At 33.3% G+C, this 25,837-nt stretch overlaps 1 protein-coding gene across 3 annotated transcripts; it reads left to right on the top strand.

Annotated features, from left to right (window-relative positions):
• The first annotated feature begins 1,127 nt into the window (after window positions 1–1,127).
• LOC147074981 (uncharacterized) lies at window positions 1,128–21,098 on the top strand. Of its 3 annotated transcripts, none has more exons than XM_085942698.1 (12): window positions 1,128–1,358; window positions 1,554–1,658; window positions 5,432–5,606; window positions 6,408–6,492; window positions 8,402–8,501; window positions 9,207–9,293; window positions 9,577–9,603; window positions 10,394–10,504; window positions 12,887–12,982; window positions 13,379–13,444; window positions 14,308–14,394; window positions 14,683–16,487. In XM_085942698.1, exons 1-12 carry the CDS (start codon window positions 1,275–1,277, stop codon window positions 15,412–15,414), a joined length of 1,755 nt encoding a protein of 584 aa, XP_085798824.1. In that variant the 5' UTR covers window positions 1,128–1,274; the 3' UTR covers window positions 15,415–16,487. The 3 variants fall into 3 exon arrangements, with proteins under 3 accessions (XP_085798824.1, XP_085798825.1, XP_085798826.1); XM_085942699.1 differs by having other exon boundaries at window positions 1,140–1,358; window positions 10,394–10,492; window positions 14,683–16,414; XM_085942700.1 differs by lacking the exons at window positions 10,394–10,504; window positions 12,887–12,982; window positions 13,379–13,444; window positions 14,308–14,394; window positions 14,683–16,487 and adding exons at window positions 19,391–19,475; window positions 19,705–19,813; window positions 20,879–21,098 and having other exon boundaries at window positions 1,140–1,358.
• The last annotated feature ends 4,739 nt before the right edge of the window (window positions 21,099–25,837 follow it).

The raw sequence follows: 25,837 nt of genomic DNA, 5'->3' as shown, positions 1-25,837 counted from the left end.
CATCTGCGGACCGGTAAAAAAGGAAAAAAAATCGCGGACCACTAAATAGGTACTTACTGAAATAAAAATGGTTTTTTACGTGTTAATCTTATATTGTGACAGATGGACATAACTATAACTAACAAATATACATATAACAGTCTGATACAATTAAAATTAACAAAAACAATGGGTTTTTTCAGCAAACTAATGCGAAACCTGCTGTTGCATCTTTGCACTGATATCCAAAACTATAGAAATAATTTAATGTTCAATGGGCGGCCCGGTACCATTTGATCCACGTCCCGGGGGTTGGGGACCACTGTTCTACCCTACCTATTACACAATATTTAGCAAGAAAGGTATATTATAAGAATATGTAGGTAAGTAAGAACCGGCACCGCATCCTGGAACCAAGGTTCTCATTGAAAAGAACCTTTAAAAATGTCGATCTTCTAGTCACTCTGCTAAATTTTATAATATAGGTAGGTACTTACATACTTAGTCCTCAAACTGTTCAAAACGACTAAATATTTTTAAGGCTAATCAATTAATTATTTATCCGAATTTATTTTATCCTTTTTTCGTTTTATTTCAATAGGTAACTATGTAGGTATGCTTCTTCCAGAATTTCTCTTTCTCTAAAAAATAGAGAGATAATCCACCAAAAATTTATGTACAGACCTACAAACTTATCTGTAGAATTGCCAAAAATGGGACCATAGGACGTCATTTTGAAAATTTCATTCGAATGTCAGATTTTGTCCAGTTACGAGTCTTGATTGGATAGTTTCAGCGCCATCTTTGTCGGCAATGGTAGTTTTCGACAGTGGCTCCCCCATTCCATTCTTCAGATAAGTTTGTAGGTCTGTACCTAGGTAATTTCAGTTCTAAAAAGGTTCAAGTCCCCCGCACTATAATAAAATTATATGGTTTCCTGTTTGGTAGTTCCAGCAAAAAATCAGTTAAATTTATATTCCTTGATAGTATGTTTTTCATATGAAATATTGCAATAACGCTGAAAAAATAATGCCTGGCGATGGTTTATTATGTTTATTGATGCATATGATATGGCTTTATAATTTAATATTGGCCGGTAAAAGGTACATAGACTATAATATTTTAATATTTATGCAATGGGCAAGATTGTACATATTTTTACAACTTGCAACATTCTACAGCCAGCCATAACATTTTTATGACATTTCGTAGCTGTTGTCAGAAAATAAAATTATGAAATATCGAAAATCTCATTTCGATTGAGTGAAATATCATTTGATGGATCTTAAATAAATATGGCACAGAAATCGGGACACGAAAGACGCGATCCATCTGAAAAAATGTCATCCCATTCACAATTAAAGGAAGACTTTACAAAGGTTTGTACTAGACCCTCTTCTCTAGTATACCTAACATTTCAATATTATTAATTATCATGTTTATTTGATAAAATGGTATTTTTTTATATTATGCAATCAGTTTAAATCGTAATTTTAATCCAGTAAATAATATAGGAATTTAACATTTTACAGTAGGTATATTATGAACCCTCATACTAAAATATAATGTTTTAGGTAACACAGCAATTGGAGAGTGCTCGACTACGAGAAAGCCAACTCGCAAAGACATTAAAGTGGTGGACTTCCTGTGCTGATGACTGGAAAAAGAAATGTGCTGAGGTAATTTTTCAATGCAATATAAAAATGGCGAAAAAAAATATTAAACTTATTCTTTCAACCCAATTTGAGTCTTGGTATGTGTGCAATCTTTTTTTGGTAATTGTGCCGCAAAGGTGGACACGAGCTTTTATAAATTTTTTTTACGAAAACAATTTATTCCAAGCAGACATTTATAATAAATACCTTTTTCTGTCGGCGCATCGACTTTTCGATCCAATAATCGTTAATTGAAAATTTGAAATTTTCATACATTTTGATACACCATTATCACAAACTAAGATTATATGAGGTAATATTAGGTTGGGGTACGTTCAATGACATTAATATGGACGAAGCATCTGGAAAAAAAATGACCTCACTTTTTTGTCGGGTCTGCCGAATGGCATAATCTGTTCTAACGCCCATTACAATAAAGGTGATATTGCTATAAATTCCCGATGCTTTTTGTCGGGTCTGCTGAATGGTTTGGTTCGAACGGGTTCGCTCAAATGAACAATGACACTAGAAACACTGTTCTAACGCCATTACAATTAAGATAATATTGCTATAAATTCCCGATGCGTGATATCGCATAATGGAAATTGCGTGATGTCAACCTATACATGTGCGAATGTCGCTTTGCGCGAATTTACTTGCTAGCTACTGTATCGAGTGCGTTGTCCATTAATAATGTCATTGGGTAGGTTAGATTAGGTTAGGTTTGGTTTGGTCTAAAAAGAAAGTTGTAAATTTCAATTTTAATTTAATTTCAATTTCAATTTTAATTTATTTTACATATTGTGGACATTACAAATTATAAGTTTAAGACGTTCACAACATGACATTTAGAAACAAATAAATATTATTAAAAAAGTATTATGTAATATTGTAATTATGCAATATTAAGTTATTCTATAGTATAAATGTGTTAATACAAAAAATATGAAGTATATAGGTACAAGGAAGTACACCGGATGAGTTAAGCAGACCCTATTTTAAGAATTTATAAAATAACGTCCACCTATACTCATTCTCACGTAGATGGAATATATCAACATCCGAAGCAATTTGGTTGAACAGAGTTATTGCTCTACCAATTGGCATCACCAATGGCAGGTTAGTTCTGCTCCTCGGGAGAACAAACAACTGATGCTCCCGATTTCTAAGATAGTTATCAGGGACACACAAGTCAATATTACCAAGAATGGCAGAGTTCTCATTCACACCACGTATTAGTCGAAAAAAATACGTGGCCAAATATTGATATCTTCTAGCACTTAAACTACAGTATGTTAGCATACCTAAGAGAAAGTCAGTCTCATGTCCACCTCTGCGGCACATTTACCCTTTTTTTATAGACACGGCTGCAGTCTACAAGATCAAGTTTGTATAATGCAGTTGGCAGGCGATCTTTTACTTTTTTACTTTAGCCAGCGTGGTATTTTTTTGGCTCGATTTTTGTTCTTGGCTTTTTATGTTCCATTTGTTAAGTTGTTTTGTGTTGTTTTTGTTCATGTCCATTCAAATATTATTTATATAATGTCACCGTTTTAGCAAAACCATCTATGTGTCACTTTTATCAAAAATGACTTTTAAATACCAAGTCATTCCTTATTTTTTTCTCTATAGGCTAGTAAAATGATCTATGTGTTGGGTAAACTCGCTCCGAAGTTATTTCAAAAAATAAAAAACAGCTATGTGTAAGGTTCAAAAACCACGGTTCACAAAAACAACTAAGTATGTGTACATTATAGTAACATATAGATGGTATTTTGATATCGAGAGTGTAATGTTTTTTTACAGTTTGGCTACATATAGTTTGTTTCTATGTTATATGCTATGCATTATGGTCTTGCACGACGGTTTGAAAGATGCTTTCTCAAAAAGAGAGACAGGAAATATTCAATAATTTCTGGAAGATGCCTAGACGGTCAATAGGGTATAGGCAAGAATTAATTTAATAGTTGGATAAACAACTACAAACGTCTCGATGACAGTGGCCAATTGAAAGCAACAATGACAGGTAATAAGAATCTGACTGAAGATAAATAATTGGTAGTGCAACCAAAAATCAAAACGGAGAGATTTGTGGAAAAATGTTACATTATGGTTGGATCTAATTCCAAAGTTCCCAGCCATTATTGCAGAGAAAATACCTCCAGGGTGTATGTGGAATCGTGTTTCCGATCCAAAATACAAATGCATGATGAATATAAAAAATGGTCTCTGGAAAATGGTCATAAAGCAGCAGAATATACTCCAGTATATTTACCACCAAAAAATCAGTATCCACCAACCACGTAAAGATCAGTATGCCGTCACTGCCATCTGCTGTAGTTATAAAATGAAGAATGTTTCAGAAATGAAATACAATAGCCACATTATTAAAAAAAAAAAAAGATGCTAGAAGACCAAAAATGAAATGAAGGAGAATACCAGAAGTATTACTGGACGGTTAGTAATCACAATGGATCTCCAAAGTGTGCTGCTATGTCCAAAACACAGGCACAAATGTATTATAAACAAAAGCTGCAACTACACAATTTCACCATATACATTCTTCATAATGTATCTTCTAATGAATTTGTCTCATCTCATCGAAAGCAGGACAATACAATGAAATAATTCTAATATCGGATGGGTGTGGATATCAAAACCGAAATAAATTATTCGCTACTGCTCTAAGTTATATCTTTAGAGAGAAAAAACATCGAGATTCAACAGCTTTTCCTGGAAAAAGACCACACCATGATAGAGGCCGATAGTGCACATGCCACCTAAGAAAAGTATTTTAAGCCTCCAATATATTCACCATCTGATTATATAGCACGTATGCGGCTAGCAAGACCAAAACAACCTTATAAAATTAATGTCATTGATTTTAAATTTTTAAGAATTATGGATAAGATTAAATCTGGATTAAGTTCAATCAGACCAGGAAAACGAATCGGAGATCCTGTTGTATATGATATTAAAATGTTACAGTATCTACCAGATGGAACAATCTTTTACAAACTCAACTTTATCAGTGCAACCGTTTGACTGCCTTTGTAATATATATAATGAATCATTGCCAACATCGCAGTCGAAATACATACATCTTCAGGAATTAAAAAGTGTAATAGAGAAAGATCACCACTATTTCTACGATAACCTAACATTTAAACCTGCTAATAGAAAGTAAACGAACTTATAAATATAATGTCATCTCACTATTGCATTAATAATTAATAAAATGATATTTCAACTATTATTTATGTAACAGTTTTTCATGAATTTATTATTATTCACATTTTGATGAATAAATTAAACTATGTGTATTTACAAAACGGTCAAAACAACTTATGTGACATCACAAACTGTATTTTTATTATTTTTGTATTAAAAATAAAAGATTTTTGTTAACAAAATAATAATCTTAGACCATTTTCTGATTATAATAAAGCATTCTTCATAATTTTAATGTTTAAATGTAACATTATTTTTTTATTCAGTTTTATCCTTCTCCTGCACAATTTGAGAAAGTGCACATAGATGGTTTTGCTAAAACGGTGACGATAAATTCTATAAAAATATAAATTCACGCCTTCAAAGCAATGTTATAATATTAAAAGAGTTTTATATAAACAAGCCAAAAATGTGCAGCAAATCAATTTGAATTTGATTTATTTTTTTAATCTTTTAACGCTTTTACGTTTTCCCTTTATTTCTGTTATGTTTTATCAGTCCATTGAAAAACATAAAATCGGGGTTTAACTATACTCTTATTAATTTTTATATCATTTATTAACCAGGTCCGCCACGAAAGGGATAACTTCAAAGAAGAAGCGAAAGCTTTACGGCTCGAAGTAGATAAATTGAAAAAGCTTAATTGCGTCACGTCCAATGATGAGAAGAACAACTCTTTTAATCAAGCTGAAAACCCGGCCACCAAATTGTCTCGATGCAGCCTAAGAGATGCCACGAACGGTATGAAATAGATTCTATGTTTTGAATTATATCAACTTCTTACTATTTCACAAATAATTCTTCTTTTGTGGCGCTATAGCTCAGGGTAAATGTTGCCCTTGTCAAACAATCTACTTTATTCTGTTTGGTCTCTCGCTATATCAAGTCGTTGACTCCCACTGCTCACAACGCTTTCTGTTTTATTTTTGCCTCTTTAAATCATTACTAATAAATTTAATTTAATCCTATCCCTGAAATGCAAAGAGGGATTGGATTGTGATGGATTAGCCGGCATATTGTATAAATTTTCATTCAGATGCTTGGGCCAACTGACAATCAGTTTTTCTTGCATCAATTACATTGAGCTTCTTTACGAGCTGTTTGTTGGCGAATTTACAATCTGCCTATAAAGACGCCCAGTGTAATCATCGAACAAGCTAACAAGCAGGTTGTAAACACTCTACCGAGAAAAGTTGAAAGCCAGTCAACTTTACACGCTACACGCCGGCGTGTGGGCCTACTGCGTCTGCGCAGTAGAGCGCAGTAGCAACCTCCCGGTAAAAAAACGAACTACGTTCTGTCAAAATAGTCGCTGTGTTGTGGCTTCTCAGCGAATGGAAAGTTTTGTGTGTAATCATCAAATCACAGTAGCTGAATCGCCCGCTTTTAAATTCGCCAACAAACAGCTCGTACAGAAGCTCAATGTAATTGACGCTTCTGTTTCATATGTATATGTAAATGACTACCAACTTCACTGTATATGTACACAATGCTAGAAAATAAATTGGAATGTTACCCTAAATCGGTTCTATTCTGTTCCAGGTGTTGATTATTCCAACGAAGAGAATGTTGAGAAAGACAATGAGTATCATAATAATTTAGAAGTAACACCAAAAGAACAAATCAGGTAACAATATAAATTTTTCATAGCTTTAATTTCGATTTTTATTTCTATAAGGGACTGAGGGTTGATTGCTTTCGTCCCTTCCTTATTAAATGTAGTCGTGAATTCTGGTTTAAGTAGGTACTTTTATTAAACGTTTAAAAGAGACAATCAATATTTTACTAATTTAGTTTAATTCACTAGATCACTTGATACTGATACGGTGACTACACTAGTTGACCAATGAACTGTAATACACAAGCCAAATTGTAGACTGCCATCTGAATGTTGACCCTTTCTCTGCTTCCTTCCTCTTCGAGCAAGTTTTCGGATTTCTACATCCACAGTATACATTTAATTTTCACTGAATAAAAATCAAGTCTATTAATTTCATGGATGATAAGTATGAATATTTTTGTCAGATATGTGAAGATGTTCTTATTATGTATTTTTAGGGCTGTTACTGGTCAATAGCAGTAAGTTATACATACGTAGAGTATACGTTTTATAACTTTGCACTTTTTTGCACTCTTTACTATACTGATAGGCCTCTTTGCCTGATTACCTCGCGTAAAATTAGATCAAATGATATTTACTTGTATTAATATATGTAACTAGCCGTATCACCTGGCGCTGCCCAGGAGTGGAATGGTTTAATATTTGAAAATAAAAATTCTAAATTTAATACGTAGAGTGCAAAGGGATTGAATTTAAAAAAGTAAAAAAATATAATATTAGAGATTTTTATTTTTAACATAATATAGTATGTTTTTGTACATGTGTTGCATTTAAATATCTTAAAAAGTAGTACATATTCAATTTATTATTATAAAGCTTTTTTTTCTATATAATATAAATATCCATCCATAATATAAATATCCAATCCATCAATCCAGGGCTTCGATATACAATATTTGTGGCTTTTCCATTTGGTGCCAAAATATATAGATTTTTACTACTCCACACTCTTGATGCCGCTACATACAATTGTCCGTAAGTGAAGCATTCCGATCTAATGTGGCAGCACTGTGTCGCCCGCGCCGCGCCGGCTCGGTTGGCTCCCTGCCGATTAGCAATTGTAACAGCACAATTATTTGCATCTAACTTTACCATTTGACCTCCGATCGAGCTGAAGTAAACGCCAATATTTTTTTAATGTACACATTCTAGCGACATTTACAATAGAAAATGGGGGTTGCAACATTTACTTCCGCGTTTCAAGACCTTTTTCCGCAAAAACCGTAAAACTGTCCCGGGATGCAACGGGTTAAATCTGAAATTCGAAACCCTGACCACGCACTCCGGCTCGTCGGCCTCCGTCTACTCTCCAAATTTGGTCGAAATCCGACTAATTATTATCCGTGAGTGAAGCACACTGTCGCCCACGCCGCATTTAGCGATTCTAATAACACAATTATTTGCATCTAATTTTGCCAGTGGACCTCCGATCGAGCTGAAATAAACGCCAATATTTTTTAAATGTACACATTCTAGCGACATTCTCAATAAAAAATAGTGGTTGCAGCATTAAATTCCGCGTTTCAAGGCCTGTACGCGGTGGCATTTTCCGCAAAAACTGTAAAACTGTCCCCGGGGTGCAATGGGTTAAATCTGAAATTCGAGACCCCCACCACGCACTCCGGCTCGTCGGCCTCCGTCCACTGTCCAAATTTTGTCGAAATCCGACTGCGCATGTGGATTTGTATCGATGGTACAAACAGATATATTTTCGAAATTATAGTATAGATAAACAAATAGACAGATACATAATATAATATATTGTTAAAAAAATATTTTTAGAATATGTTACATCATTTTCATCCTAGAGCCGGAGTGCAAAGTTATGAAGCATATACTTTTTCTACTTTAACTACACATAAGAATTTAAAAAAATTTTCACTGTATGTAATTATATGGACTTATTCTATTACAGCCTCTTTGGTGTGGATGCCAAGGCATACAAATTTGTTAAACAACTCCTTGACGCAGAGCAAGAAAAAAGCAAATCTTTTCTGGATGCTTTATCCAAACAGGTAATTTCTATAATACATACTTCACTAATACCCCGTTCACATGCATGGATTTACTGCTGACAGTACGTATTATTGCGACCATAACAAGAAAATGCACATGTAAACACGTATTATTGTGCAAGTTGCAAGATTGCACGCATGGATCAAAAAAATTCAGAAGCTTCTGAATTTTCACACAATAATTGGTATTTGCATGGCGGTGCACATGCGCAGTAGAACAATAGTGGCGAATATTTTGACGTTTTCCGATTATCTACAAACCTGTCTGAATCTGTCAAATAGCACCATAGATTGTACCAATTCATGAGGGACACGGGCGTTGCGTGTCATAGAATACCAAAAGAAATGGGCCCAACCCTTTGATAAAACTGTTCGACAGCCAAATCATCCGTGACACGTTCCTTTAGTCACAAGGATGAATAAATATTCCATTGACCTAAATTACTATTTATTTTTGTTTCTGGCGGCAGTCCTGACCCGAACACACCCCAGTGCCTACACCTGCGTTAATGCAGATATCTCCATGATTAGCAAAGGGCAACGAGAGTGTTGACAATTTTAAATATCTGGGGGTGTACATCACTCGAGATAGAACTAATATGTAGTAGTTTTATTACTCCAAGAACTTTCTCCCAATTATTTTTATATGCACATTATTAATATCAAAATGGACTGCTATTATTGAACAGCTAATTTTGTTTTCAGACAGAAGAGATGTCCGCTTTGAAGTCGTACAATTCAATACTAAAAGAGGATTTACGAGCTCTACAATTAGAAGCAGATAGATTAAAGGTTCGCTGCATTCCTATTATAATAATATATCCATTTCCCTATAATTATGTGTTTTCACACTCGCAATAATATTAATTATTTTCACATCTCTTTTCACTGTGTAATTATTCATTATTTCATTTGAATTATAATAAGATATTACTGTCAAATAATTTAATAGTCCTACGACATGTTTTGTAATAAAAGTGTTATTGTATATCAAACTTATATGTATATACATACTCTTCTAACTCTTGAAGTGTATTTATAAAAGTCATAATTCATGTGTTTCTTTCTATTTTAGGAAGAACTTCCGTCAAAACGCAGTTCGGTAATAATCTTCTTTAAACAAATATCTAATTGAGCATAGTTATGCAGAAAGCAGACAGTCCACATTTTTGAGAAAATTAATTCATTGTGTTTAAAGTATTTAGTCATAATCAGTTAGTTTCCTAATTTACTGAAAACTCTCTTGCGGTGTGATCATTTTCGGAAAATTAATTAACTTTAGTAACAAGCTGAAAACAGTTATGCATGCACCGCACACAGTCGGCTGGCGGCTTTCTGGATTATTATCGAAGGGCAACACTTTTGTTTAATGCTAATAGGCAGCCACACGGCGCGAATTACTTTTTAGTTCATATTTTGACCGCGTTTGTGAGTAATTTACACACTAAAAGTACACGTTAAGTAATGTCAAAACGTTTATAATTATGAAGGCTTACTGCTGTGTTGTGTTTCGACTGCTTATTCTTATATTATTGTAATATTACAAGAATTTAGTTTTAATCAACGCTGTTATAATGGGTAGTCGTCGAAAGTATTTTGCTAATAAAAATGCGCCATTCGACGTTTGATCAAACATTTAAAGATGATGAAAGCCCTTTCCGTCGTATTGAAGGTGATTTTGAATAAATACATAATTAAATGCAAATAATAGAAGAAGATTATCTCAATGAATCACTCGATAATATTCATTGTGCACGAGAAAGAAGACTCATTCAAAAATGGCAATTCTGGAATGTTTGTAAGTACTTCTCTGATTTTGAAAGTTGTATATAACACAATATATTGACTGACCCTTTTCAGTTAAATCAATCCTAAATATTATTATATTGCAGAATAATGAAGAGGCTGAGAATCAAGATCCCCTTGATACAAGCTGCAACCAAGTCGTCATTGACACGAAGCCCATTACAATTGAGCATGGGATCTTTGAGGTAAATCTATACGTAAGTGTCTATTACTCTAATCCTACTCCATTTATTTGTCACAATGTGAATCAACCATATTTATTTTAAGGGCATGCAATTGTCATTAAATTATCAGAATTATAATAATATGGTTTCTTGAATGTTAATTTTTGTGTAATAAGTTATCAATATTTTTTTTCATTATTTTTGTACTGGGGCACATATTCCTTGGAATGCTTTGCCTTCCGAATGCCTGCAAGGACTTTTTTAAAGTTAATATATTCGCTGTGGTTTCATATCCGACGCTCGTGCTCCCATCGAGCTTTACAGCTGGGAAGGCCATTTCAATAACTAATTAAAAATAGTCTCATAATATGCAATAAATGATGCATTATCAATATTATTCAAAGTGAATCAAAAAACAAAATACATAGCTATATTCAATAGTTAAATATTATTATGGTAAATCGTATAAAAAACCAGACAATTATTAGGTACTTATATTTCTTTGATATTTTGTTTACGATGGGTTGTAACATAACCTCTGAAGATTGGATAAATAAACAAATATACAGTACTCTCTCAGTAATCCGCCGCTCGATTATCCGACAACTACTATAATCCGCCGTTATTTTTACTAGTTAAAACACAAAATCAAGCTTTATAATTCGGCGGTATTCGTATGTAAAATTCAATAGTCCGCCGTGTGCCTATATCAGCTGTCCGCCGTCGTATTTAATGTAGCTGAGGCATGGAATAACCTACCGGTACGAGCAATAATTTAATCGTGAAAAAAGCTGTGGCGCTCCATGAATCAAGATGATGAAAACTGAAGACTGAGAGAGAAAACTCAAGAACCGGAAGACTTAGTTCCATTAGAAGAATTAATTCAGAGGGTGACTGAAAACTCAGAGCTAACGCAAAATGTTTTAGAAAATGGATAGCAGAACGGTACTGTTCGGTTATCAGGAATACAGCGGAAAACACATTTTGAAAATACCCGATATACTAGATTATTTGTTAGTTTGGGTTAGTTTAGGTTAGATTAGGTTTGATTAGGTTTGGTTAGGTTAACCTAACAAATAATCCAGTTTATCGGATATTTTCAAAATGTGTTTTCCGCTCTATTCCTGATGAACCGAACAGTACCGCAGAAACTTCTGAGGGGTATGAGCCACTTTCGACTGGACGAGCTCGTAAATACTAAAAGAGGCTTGGATTCTGAGGATGAAGGCAATAATTATTGTCAACCGACCGCAGCTCATACAGTCAAACCCGAAGATGCACTAGCTGGGACTGACGCGTTACCATTAAAGGGGCAGAGGAAAATAATGCACCCGTCAACACATTCATCGTGTTGCATAAATTATGAGATGACACAATCTTACCACAATATTCAGAAAAGACCAAACAACACTGAACAAGTAGTTGTGTTCAGTGATTTACTGTTTAATATGACGTATAATTTAATGCATAATCGATTTTGATCATAAAAAAACCGTCAGTTGCTAGGTAGTACAAATTTGTCAAAAACTATTTTTACGAAATATCTGTCTTAATTTTTACAATATTTTGTATGTATGCATTATAATCCGCCGTTTTCACTAATTGGACACTTGTCTGGTTTTTGGGGTGGCGTATTACTGAAAGAATACTGTACTACGTAAAAAAAATACTCAATAATCACACAAACATATTGTCTCTCTTTCAAAAGAATCATATTTTGTTTCATTCATAAGATGTTTGGGTACTGTTCGGTTATGAGGAATACAGCGGAAAATACATTTTTAAAATACCCGATATACTGGATTATTTGTTAGGTTAACCTAACCAAACCTAACCTAACCTAAAGTAATCCCAAACTAACAAATAATCCAGTATATCGGGTATTTTCAAAATGTGTTTTCCGCTGTATTCCTCATAACCGAACAGTACCGATGTTTGTTATGAAAACAACTCGAGTGCTTAAAATCAAACAACGTTATCTAAAAAAAGTGTTTTTTTTTTAGATAATGTTATTTTACATTCTCAGCTACATAATAGTCAAACATCTTTATGTCTCTTTTCTAGTTTCTTCTTAAATCGTTAGTAAAGTTTAACGTTAACTACATAAAGTTACATTGTTTTCATATTTTTTTAAAACCATAATATCTCTAAATAAGCAAGATAAATGTACAATACACAATAAATTATAAAATATGAAGATTATAGGATTTAAATAAACATCTCCTTTGTTGAGTTACAATAAACTAAAAAAAACGCTTTTTGGATGTCCTGTAAAGTTGCACTATTGTAGATAGTGTTGTTTGACATTAAGCCCTCGAACTGTCTCGAAACAATGCGATTTTTTGTGTATCTCTTGTGCATCCCTTGTGTATCAGTTGTGTATCCTCTTAATCAATCCTTAATATTGTATTGCAGCATTATGAAGGAAGTGAGAATGAATGCACCGTTGATGCAAGCTACAACCAAGACATTAATACAAAGCCCATTAAGTCTGAACATGTTACTTTTGAGGTAAATTATATTATATTTATATGTATATTTATTATAATATGTCACCGCTGGACTAAGTCTGTCATACAGTGGTACTCAAGGGCACTAAACGCCCATAAGGACACGCCCAAAACCCGCCGTATAGATGAGTTCATAAAGTTTGGTGGATGTATGTGGCAGCAAAGAACTAGGGACCGAAAAGAGTGGAGGGAGCTAGGGGAAGCCTTCATCCAGTAGTGGATTGACCCCGGCTGACGATGATAAAATCAACCCATTTTGAGTTTAATGAATCATTAAAATTTTAAGATTTTTTCCAATAGGTGTGTTTCTGAAGTAGTTTCCGAATTATGTATGGTCAATAAAGAAATCTTGTGTATTATTTGTCGAATACAAAAAACCTTAATTATTATATTGCAGAATTATGAAGAAGCTGAAAATGAAAAAAGTCTTCCTGATGCAAACTGTAACGAAGTTATGTCAGAGGTAAATTAATATAATTATTAATTAATTTATTATTTATATAAAAGGTTAATTACCATTTTTACTCCCAAGTAGAGAATAAGGGCCCCATAAACCCATTCACTGCAACTATTATATACGGGACAATGCAGAGAGTCACCAGCGTTGTACGCGTATAAGACATTTGCAAGTGTGCGCTCGGCAGACGTCATAAATACACTCATGCAATGTAATGCAGGCCAGGCAGTGTAAAAGTGTGTGCACACATTCACTTATTTTACATTTATAATTAGATTTTTTTTAGAGATTTAAACACTTTACTTTCAGACGCCCATGATATTCAAACGGTTATACGTCAGGTATATAATGTTGTCTAACTTTGGTTAGAATCCCAGGTCTGTGTGTCTGGACCCAGAATATTGATCTAATAGGTTGTGCAAGTGGCTAACATCTATTTCTCGTAAAAACAAAAATCTGTTAACACAACCTCCACTCTATTATGATCTCCTGAAAACAAATAAGTATGACCGGCAAAGTTTAGTGTGCACTACTTATATTGAATCTTAACCGCCTACCTTCACCCCTCGCCACTGATAAAGACAGCTTTATATAATAAAGGTAACTTTGTGACTATATTGATATAGCAGAAGATTTAATAGAACGCACCTGACGTGGTATCGCGCATCGCACGAGATATTGTATGAATGCATTTGGCGCTTGTCATGCTAACAGACTTTTACGAGAAATGATTTTTGGCCGTCTGCTCTAAATGTACATAATTTTCTACCTACATTAGACTTATACACACAAGTCACTGTTAATGAGTAAATTTTCTAGGTACTTGTAATATATTACATATTACGTAATAATAAAATGTTTTTTTACAGAATATCGAGGATGATGAAAGTATCTCTCTTCGGGATGCTAATTTTGTTCATGAGCCGTCCACATCATCTCTACATCATATATCTGAGGTACTTCATATACATTTTTTTTAACCATTGCTTGTTGGGTCCTCCAAGAAATGGAGCTTATATTAACATAATTTGGTTCCAATGAATGGTTTTTCGCCATTGGGTCTTTGCATTGGATCATTGAAGAACACAATTGCCATTATTTATACAATTGCAGGATCGAATCTATGTGGAATCCAAAATGGGTGCTCAACCAACTTATTCACTGATATAAAATGTTTTCTATTCTATTAGATGTTAAAAAATTATCAAAACTTTTATATGCGACTATTTGTTTTTTATCTTTAGGCTTTTGATGGAGCGGAAACTTCACCAGAAAAAGGAAGACCAAAAAGGGGAAGAAAAAGAAAATACGATTTGGCGCGCAAACAAAATATAATTAACAGGAATAGTAATAAGATTTATACGGACTATAAAGGTAACAGAATTCAGCCGAAAACATTTGTAAATTTTAACTGTCAGTGCTCAAGAAAGTGCTCTGAAAAAATTCCTGAAGACGATCGTCGAAATGAGTTCAGCCGATTTTGGGATTTAGCTTCTTATAATTCCCAAACAACATTCATAGCTAACAAAGTATCGGAAACACCGGTCAAGAGACGATATGTCCAAGCGAAGAATTTTAATAGACAATTTATCAGGACATATCGGCTTGGTTCTACTGTTGTTTGTCGCCCAATGTTCTGTCGGACTCTACAGATTTCAAGCGGAAGAGTTAGTACGGCATTGGGCAAGGTGAACTCAGGATCTTCGTTAAATGACCTAAGAGGGCTGATGCAAGGCGGGCGCAATAAACTTTCAGAGGATAAAAGACAAGCAGTCGTAGATTTTATTATAAAAATACCTTATTACTGCCAAGAAAAAACTGATGCAAAATTATTCTCACCAGAAATGACTATTACAAAGTTATTTACATTATATACCAAAGAAAATGGAGAGTCGGCAGTCAGCCTATCGATGTTCAAAAAAATATTTTATGATTGTTTCAATCAGGACCGAGCCCTTGAGAAAAAACATGTGTAATACATTCGCACAGATAAAAAAATGAACCAATCTGAAGGCAAAGTATGAAAGAATTTGGCCGTTGCGAAAGATACTCAACAGCTGATGAAGGCAGTTTTAAATCTGGCAAAGAACAATGCTGAGGTCGATTGTCTTATGTTTTGATATGCAGAAGATATTACCCTTGCCAAGAATCCCCACCATTATCATATTTTTAAGCGACATCTGTATAATATAAATTGGTGTGGTAGTGGGAAAAAAGACATTGGCTGTTACTATGTATGGATGGAGAGTCAACCTGGTAAAGGATGCCTCATTAAATCTTCTGTAAATATGTCACCCACCCACAATAAGATCTATAGAATTATGGTGGCAATATTAAATGAACGCTGATGTTAAAAGCCGTTGTGACAATTTCCAAGATTGACAAATTTTCATTAAAAATTTTATATTCTGGGCGCAGGGATTTCAGTGACAAAGCTCAATAAAACAACCGGAGAGCATGTATACACTGCAGGATTAGATTTCAGTGATGAAATTCTACCCGAATAAGAAGCATTTGGTATCGCACATGGGAAAAGAGAATTTCAAAGGCACAGATTAGAGAAATGTGTTGTGAAACGGAAAATTGATTTAAACAACGACAAAATAAACTGGCTTCATGTATATGAGACTGTCATTTGCAAAGATAAACTTTTAAAGCCACAGTTGATGGTGTTCCGGTGAGAACGGACTTGCTTTCTTAAAGACAGAGGAGATCACTACTGTTACCAGAAAATAATTTCTTTATAAATACAGTCGAACTTGGTTATTACGAGGAAGATGGGACCGACTGAATCTGCTCGTTATAAGCGTTACTCGTTATATTATTTTTATTTTATTATTTTATTTATTAAGGAAATAAACAGTTACATATTGATTACAGAAATTTAAAATATAATAATGAAAAGTTATTGCATCCAGCAAAGTTTCCATATATACATTATAATATAGTTAAGCCTAACAAGATAGAGAGTAAGAATAACATAAATATAAAAAAATTACATAAGAAAATTACATGAGAAAAATGAGGAAGAATAATGAATAATTAAATTAAATACAAAAAAAAAAGTAACATAAAAAAAAATATAAATATATATAAGTAATTATATTATATATCTATTTATACAAAATTTTGGAGATAGCATGTTTAAATGAAACAGGTGAATTATTAAAAGGATCAACGGTGGAGAAATACATATTATAATTTAAACAAGAGCGCCGAATAAAAGAGTTTTGTGCATAATTAGAACCGCTACAACTGATATGGTACAAAGTTTGGTTTCGCGTAAATCTTGATGGACAATGGAAACCCACCCTTTCGAGTAGGTTTGGCGAGTCAACAAAAGCATTCATAATTTTAAAAAGAAAATATTAATATATCAGAGAATAGGTATGAATTTTTAAATGAGCGGTCACATAACACAAAAAGTCGCAATTCAAACAAAAATACACAATTAGAATTTTTCCCCGAAACAAGCATGGCATTCATAAACTACAAAAGAAGTTGTTTATTGCAATGAACGCTGGTACGTAATTACTTACTTCACAAACCTTGGATTTTTTTTCAACCGTGGATACTTTTTCAATCTTGTCGGCGAAAACACCAATTAGGTAGGTACTTAGCCACTTAATTAGTGTCATAAACGTAATCCGAACCTGGCGTCATCCTGTCCGGTTGGATTTTATTGCTTAGGGTCGAAATGTTTTTAAATTCGTGGATCGCCACACATTGACAGTTTTAAGAAAAACTTTGACGGTATTTTAGCTCGGTATATCCGATAAGGAGCTCGTTATAAATGTGAATAAACGTATGGAGAAAATCATAAATGTCAACGAACGTTTCCTCGTTACACCTGAAATCTTGCTATATCCGTGATCATAATAACCGAGCTCGACTGTAATTCGAAATTCACCGTGTAAATTTATAAAATCTATTTGTAACGATTTCAAACAAAGTTTTACTGTTTTGCTATACATTTTCGATTTTCTGTCCCATCGATTTCGAATTAACGAATTTTTTACTGTGCATAATATTTATTATCAGAAACTAATGAAGAAGAAGACGTTGATAAGCTTAATGAATGTTTAGAATTAGGTCGTTACATGTGAAATTTCTGACCCGTGTAATTTCTATTTTATGATTACATTATTAAATGAATGTTCTGTACCTACTGAATGTTTTTTATTTTATTTTCTGATCCTTTAAAAAATCCTCTAAGATTTTAGTCCTGGCTGCTTTCTGCAGATTGCATTGCATTCTGCATCATGCAATATGCATGTTTTGCAGAAATCAGCCAGTCTTGAAAAACACCAAAATATCATTAATCTTTCATTTGATATCAAAGGTTGTACAAAATCGTGTATAAAAACTATTTTATCATTCAAAAACTAAAAAAGGTAAATATAAATTGTGTATATTTAAACAGGCAAACAAACGTGTTTGTGTGATTGGTTGCTTTTTGTATAATCACTCTCAATTATACTTATGTTTGAACATTTAAAATTCTTAACCTATGGGTCACGACCTGAAACTGGGTAGATTGACATATTTCATGAATATTCAATAAGTCAAAACATAATATTTTAGGAATAACAAACACAAATATGTTTCAAATGTACTATAATCATTTTATAAACCTTTCAATCCACTGCGCCTCAAAATTAATAAATATTCGGTGTTCATAATTCACTAAAAGTTATTGTGTCTACTCCCCACATATCGTCGCTGAAACTAGAAAATTGTGTAACTCCAAAAACACTACTTTATAGGAGAGACAAAAAACATAGTTTCGTATACAAATAAATGGTTGAGTTAAATCATCTATGATTTAACAATGTTACAATTTTTTTGGAATTACATCATTTGTAAGATGGGACGATATTAACAACGGCCACTAGATGGCATTCAAAGTCAATTTTCGATTAAAACGGAGTCACACATTTTTCTAGTTTTGATGACAATATTGCATTTACCTATCACTGGTAACATTGTCAGATTGTGTGTTGGTAGGGTGCTGTCAGCATTCGGTACTTCTAGCAATGTCTAGCAACACAAAATTCCATTTTGGTTAATAACGCCTCGGTTTAAAGCGCTGAGATTTACATCTTCTCTTTCTCCCACTCCTGCGGCAGGCCGGGAGTGATGCAATATGAATCAAGTGAAATGACGAGGTCACGCAGGCTTCCTCATGGTGAACATTAAAACAGCTTTCTACTTAATTAAATCATATTATATACATATTACAACTAAACGTGCACACCTTTTACATGTTCACATTCAATTCTTATAGGCCAATGGTGCAATCGACTAAAACCCATCCCACAATCAACACGTTGGACATGCCTGTTATATACAGTCATAATATGAATATAATTCCACATAATAATGTCCATACAAGGTACAGTGGAACCTCGATATAACAGACAAAATATCCAGTCAAATGTGAAAATTGTTAAAACCCTGTTAATGTTATATGTTTAAATCCAAGTGTCACCGCTTGTAAACAATGTTCTGTACATGATAATCTAATAACATTTATTGTCTTTTCGTCAGAAAACGAAATTCAACTATAATATAGTATTACACGCATTTTCGATTATAAATAAACAGCAAGTCTTCAAAAGTCCAAACAAAACATGATTTTTTTTTCAAAGCGACATCGAACGTTAACGTCACTGCACAACGGGATTTTGTTTGTGTTTTTATATATCGGACTTTCGGCTTTAACAAACACCCCCTCACCCACATTAGTCCGTTATATGGAGGTTTTACTGTGCATTGTAACTTTTTAAACACATTTTGTATAATGCCAGCTCATGAATATTTTGGTAGAATCACCTACTGAAATCCTAAAATGTGATAACTTTTGGGTTAACGGTTAGGTTACATCAGAATAAAATACAATAATAAATAGAGTTCAGATCGTATTGAAATAATTTATTATTTTCATTTCAGAGGAGCCATAGAGTAAAAGATATTGATGAAAATGTTCTACAGACGCAAATAAAAGAACTCATACATGAAATATGCATGTCACAAGGTAAATAATCATAATTTGTTTAAAAAAAACTCTCACATTGCATAATTTTTAGGGATATATTAATCTCAGTTTTAGAAGTTTATGTTAAAACAATTTAACTTCTTCACCGCGGAGCATTTAATTACAACATGCTAATTATATCTAATGGACCACTAATGAGGACACAACAGATGTGCCGTGTGAGCTGTGAGGATTAAATAGTGAGATAAATTTGTATTTTTGATTACAGAGGAATTGGATAAAGCACTCGGTGAAATTCTTCAACTGAAAGGAAGAATCAACTCTCAAGAGGATATCCAAGAGCAATATTTAAGAGAAATTAATAGATTAAACTTAAGGTTTGTGAACATTATGTAATTTTTAACAGTTACAAAACTGAAATAATGACACAATTCGAATTAGTTAATTCTCTTTTTTTTATTGTAGATAATTGGCTTCAACCTTTTAAATGTACCCGGCAGGCTGCGATTTTTTTTAGTAAACGCAAGAACTTTTCTTTTTTAAATAATACATAATAATATGTTGAAAGCACCCAGAAAAACACAACTTGTCAAATTTAAATATAGGCGTACCTATATAATTACATTTGAAAAGATATTTTAGAATAATTATCTTAGTTTGAATATTTAAAAACAGTATAAGTTTATGGTTTTTAGGTGCTGGAGAATTAGTACAAATCATTTTTTGCCGTGTTTTTATTTGTCTAAGCCCAAAGGTATAGTTTATTGGTTTAAAATTTCAATGTTTAAAATCATTCTGATAATTTTCATTTTTGGGGGGTGCCAGGGCCCCTTGCCCCCCCCCCCCCCCCCCTGGGTGTGCCACTGGAGCAGGGCCTAATGAATTTCACAAAACAAACCAATACCATATGTAATTTATATTTGTAATTCAACAAATAAGTAGGTATGACTGAAAAAATGTGCAATATTTTGTCAGGCATATTTATTGGATACCATATTGATAATTAGTAAAGCCTATAAAATAGTGCAAATATTGAACAAAACCATTATCTTATTTGATAATACATCAATATGAAATTTATAATTCTATATAATACATAATATTAACTATATTATTATTTTTTGATCGCAATGGGATTCATTAAAACATGTTTTACGGTTTTTCTGAAGTACCATACTGGGTTTGAATTTTGACAGCCGATCTGGGGGTAGATACATTGTATTACATATCGTTGCCTTTGCGATGTTAGTCGGTTGCTAATAATTATTTTATTGTAATATAAAATTTATTTTTATGAAGGTAGGTTCTATATAATTGCCTAGTGATGAGTTTCATTCTCATATTGGTATAGACTCGGATTTTCTACAAAATCTCCACTTTACACATTAATGAAATATTATAACAATGTATACAACTATTAATTTGAATTTACTGTTTTTCAGATTGGAGATGTGTTTATGCCGCACCAACACAGTCGGTATGGAAGATTCCGTGGGTACATTGGACGGAGCAATGGGATTCATAGAAGAGGCTGTTTAACACACAAATGTGACATCCACATTATTGGATCAATATTATTTATATAAATTATGATCCATGATATTTTGACAAGCCGTGTGAATGAAAGAATCATGATTAGTTTCGGGTAATGGTATACCGAATCGTCAGACAATCATGGGAGCTAAAACCAAACAGGCAACTGAAGCAGCTGATAATATTACATACTAATAATTGATAATAAGGACAATAATCTTTAAAAACATAACTTAAACTTACCGTGACTGAATCATTTGATAATCCTCATAAAAACAAATCGGTTCCGATACCCCCCACATTGTATGTTTTCTTACGCCCGTCTGCAGATGTTTTCCTACGTAACCATTAACTGCAAACTCATTAAAAATAGGGATAAAATAAACTTTAATGTATTCCAAGTATTATCTCAGAATATTAAACGTAAAAATTAGCATTTATTAACACCAACTCTGGCAACCGCGATAATTCCACCAGCTGTTATTTATACAATATATTTTCAAAAACTTAAAATGGGAAAATATCTTGCCATGGATGTAATTATGTGGAATTATATTATTCATATCATGATATATTATAAAATTATACTCGACATTGGAATCTGTCCGATTTAACATTAATACTAAATAAAATGGCAGCACTGCGCTGGCTGATTGCTTCAATATAACGGTATGTTCGTGGTTATGTATTTGTTATATTTTTTTACGGTTAGCCAAATGTCACTTTGTTAGTCAACCAAAATAAGTGGCATTGTGCACGCGCAGCACCACTCTGCCGAAATTTTACTGTCACAGCTGAACATTTTCTTTTGGCAGAACTTTGCAATAACTACATAACATAATGGAATGTTAATCAACTGAAAAATGCAGCACCACTCTGCCGAAATTTTACTGTCACAGCTGAACATTTTCTTTTGGCAGAACTTTGCAATAACTACATAACATAATGGAATGTTAATCAACTGAAAAATTATGGTTTTAGTTGAAATAAATCTGTCACAAGGGGTTATGAAAATATACGTCATTATTATACAGATCTCTCAGTTTGCCTGCTTGTATAATAAGCACTTAAGAATACATTACGGATATCAACTTTACTTCTTGAAGGAAGATAAGTTTGTTTCCCGTCACGGTTACATCATGATATTGTTCCCAAATTGGATCATGTGTAGTGAGAATCCTCATGATTCATCGTTTGAAATATGAAATATTGTACAAAGGTAGAAACTTAACGCTACATAGTGAAATGTAGGCAGCGTAGCTATCAAATCTCTTAGCTTAGAATTCTTGTTCCTTCCATGATATTGATTTATCAAATACTATTTTAGTAAATTAGAGTTAAATCAACTATTTATATATACATACATGACAGCAAGCTTCAGTAAATTACTAAGTAAAGAATGCATACTGTAAATATTTTTTAGTACATTTATTACTTTTGATAGCTGTAGGTCCAGCACTGATCTGTATGAAGTGTTGATTGTGTATTTAATAGCTAGGCCAGTGTTTTTCAACTGGTGTGCCCTGCCTGGCCCCTGAGTGTCCGCCTAGTGTGCCACAAAATTTTCAAAAGAGCATAACATAACAGTTAAGTACATGTAAATTATACGTAAAACATTTCACCGTGAGCTTCCTATCGGAAAGAGATGACCGTATACTATACGGTCTCCAATTTTATTAGAATCAATATGAACGTTAATCCAATTTTCATATCTGATTTTGGCAAAATTCATGAATGAAAACCTAACCTAACCTAACAAATAATCCAGTATATCGGCTATTTTCAAAAATTGTTTGCCGCTGGCTTCCTGTAAACCGACAAGAACAGTGTTTTATTTAGAAATGAATTTTATCTCAGTACTATACGACCCAAAGAGGTTGGACGGTCTTCAATTTACAACCATATATTTCCGATACAACATTTTACGGTGAAGTGTGATACGGCGAACTGCATACGTACAAATTTCCGGATACGCATAATAACATAACATCTAACCTGTTAACAACACACGCCCACGATAAACAAATAATATTTAAAAATAGATATTAAAGCATTCTGTTCATTGTTATATTAATTGTTTATCCACTTTTTTAATTTAATTTGGCCTACTCTTTATCTTTTGAAATACAGAACTATAATAATGATTAATTAAGCTTTTGATCTATCTTCTTCTTCCACGGCGCTACATCCCGGGGTGGGATTTGGCCTCCTCCACAATGACTCTCCACTCACTCCGGTCTCTCGCCACACTTCTCCAGTTACCGGGTCTTCCTATATGAAGCCAGTCCACTTCTACGGCGTCAGCCCATCTCCTTCTTGGACGGCCTCTGGGTCTCTTCCGTTGGGGTAGCCACTTCGTCATGTTCCTTGGCGCTCTAACTTCAGGCATTCTCTCCACATGTCCCGCCCATCGTAGTCTTTGGGACTTACAGTATCTCTTTTGATCTGTCAGCTCACTTTTTTGTTTGGCCTACATGAAGTGTGTGGTCAAATGGGCTTCTACGAGTCATGCTTGTGTGGGTCGCATTTTGTTGTATGGAGCATCATGTCTATACTTGGTGTGCCATGTGAGTTTAGCAGAGGGTCAAGTGGGTATGCCACTTTATTAAAAACGTCGAAAAACACTGATTGGCTAATATATGTGCCAACAATCAAATTACAGGATTAATAATTGTACGTAGGTATTAATAATTTATCCATTTACCATACCTACTAAATGAATACAATATAATCTAATTATGGCAATATGCATTTTAAATTGTAGAATTTTAATTTATTACAAGTATTAAAAATGTTACCAACAGTAAAATAATAATATTATAATTAATAATGTACATAATGGAATAGTTTAATAAATATTGTTGTCCCATTCTTTCAAGAATTCAGTAATTGGACAGCATTATGTATTTATAGATCAAGCAAAATACAAACAAAAAAAGAATAATAAGTACTTCAAGTGGTTAAATTAGCTGCAAGACATTTCATATTGGAGATTCATTTATAGCAAACTTCACATTGTTATCCATGTGTGTAAAAAATCCACAAGTATAACACAATTTTTTGATTCACTCAATCAGTCAATTCCATAAATTACAAAATTGCAGATGGTATCAGTTAGTTTTTAATATTCAATTAAACCCTGCCAAACCAAACCATACACCCACGATGGACGCGCGGCTTAAGCGTCGGCCTATAATATCATGGGTCCCAGGTTCTAATCCTGAGTCTGGCAAGTACCTACACATATCGTTTTTCAATTTGTGTGTGAGTCAGAGTATGGACCTAATAAGTTGAGCAAGTGGCTGACATCCATTTCTCGTAAAAAAAAAATCTGTTAATACAAACCTCCATTCTGCGGAGGCAAATACTATGATCCTGTCATATATCAGACATGGTCAAAAAAAAAACCAAACCATAATAGGTAAAAAATATTTTTATATCTATAAAATATCTAAAATTCTGTATGATTTAATGGCAACAATGATTCAATGAACATATTAAGTAAGTATGACTTACAAAATATGCACTGTTTTTGTCAGATCTCCACAGCCCACCTCCACTCTTCGCCGCTGGTTTATAGTAAATAATCAAACAATACCATTCATTCATAACAGTTCCATGTTTCAAGGTAAAATGTGGCAACATTATTAAATACATTGATATTTTTCAACAGGAAACATCATCAACTTGTACAGAAAATCATATTATTGTAATGCATTCCTTATATACTTTACAATATTGTGGCTCACCAGATGTTTTGCTTGAAATCGTGGCAGGTGGTATGTGACGTCATAAATCCAAGATGACGACCACTCTAGATATGATGACAAAAATCAATCACAACTCCTTTCATGACAATTTTGTACTGAACTTTTTTAGTTAACTATATGAAAATAAAGAAAAAAGGTTAGGTATGTAGTTCCTATGCGTCATTGCATTGATTCCACACATATTTATGAAAAGATATAGTCATGACAGTGATTACATATCTCAATTTCTTTATTATGACACTTGACCTATGAAAATATATAATGCTATCCAATCCGAAAAAACCCGCTATTAATATTAGGTAATATAATATATTGATAGTCTGCTAGCAAACAGTGTGTGCATTTAATGAATTAAACAATTTTCATCAAATAATTCTGCACCATTCCATGCAATAATGATTAGAAACCAGTGATTCCCAACCAGGTCCGTGAGATGTGTCGAGGGTGTTATATGAGAATTTGTAAAAAGAAATCAAACGTAAATAATGGGAAAATGTAGATTATGTAGGAGTATTGAATTTTTTTTTATATTAATCTATTTTTTTTTAAAAAATCATACAAATTAATTTGGATTATGCTCTTTCACCTTTTGAGAATGTTCCTTCTCTCTTAAACTGACAATGTTTAACTTTGCTAAGAAATTATTTGAATGGATGTTAACAAAAAACGTATGCAATTGCCTGTAACCTTAGTCTTGGGCGCTGCATACCTCTCTATAAATAGAAACGCACACATGTAAAACCAGGAATTAATTGTACTAGAATGCAACACGACTAGAAACTACACGCAAAAGCTGGAAAACGTGAATTCCGATCATAAAATCGGAGTTGCACTGTATAACTTGATTAGATATCGCGTCATAGTTATTATTCAAGTTACCTAGCAAGCGTTTTACTTCATAGAAAAAATTTTATAACTACAAGGAATGAAGGAATAAACAATGAGGAATTGAATAATGATTGTCGCCGCCTACTATGGACTATTCCTTTTATTTTTGTGAAACCACTAAAATGTGTATGCTAATGTTACAGTCACAGCACAAATGTGTCGTATTGGTCTGTAGATTCCGTAAACGTGACAATTTTTTCAGCTGCAGCG

The sequence above is a fragment of the Rhyacophila brunnea genome, unplaced genomic scaffold (genome assembly GCF_057557595.1).
Source record: "Rhyacophila brunnea isolate RB1 unplaced genomic scaffold, BYU_Rbru_1.0 scaffold_15, whole genome shotgun sequence".
NCBI classification, from domain to species: Eukaryota; Metazoa; Arthropoda; class Insecta; order Trichoptera; family Rhyacophilidae; genus Rhyacophila; species Rhyacophila brunnea.
Note: the sequence above shows the minus strand (reverse complement) of the source record. Positions and strands in the feature narration are given on the sequence as shown.

Bases quoted from the DNA above. Each gene is read 5' to 3' on its own strand.
- LOC147074981 (XM_085942698.1), top strand. From the start codon at position 1,275: ATGGCACAGAAATCGGGACACGAAAGACGCGATCCATCTGAAAAAATG. The intron at 5,607-6,407 runs GTATGAAATAGA...ATTCTGTTCCAG, and splicing joins CCTAAGAGATGCCACGAACG to GTGTTGATTATTCCAACGAA. The intron at 12,983-13,378 runs GTAAATTATATT...ATTATATTGCAG, and splicing joins CTGAACATGTTACTTTTGAG to AATTATGAAGAAGCTGAAAA.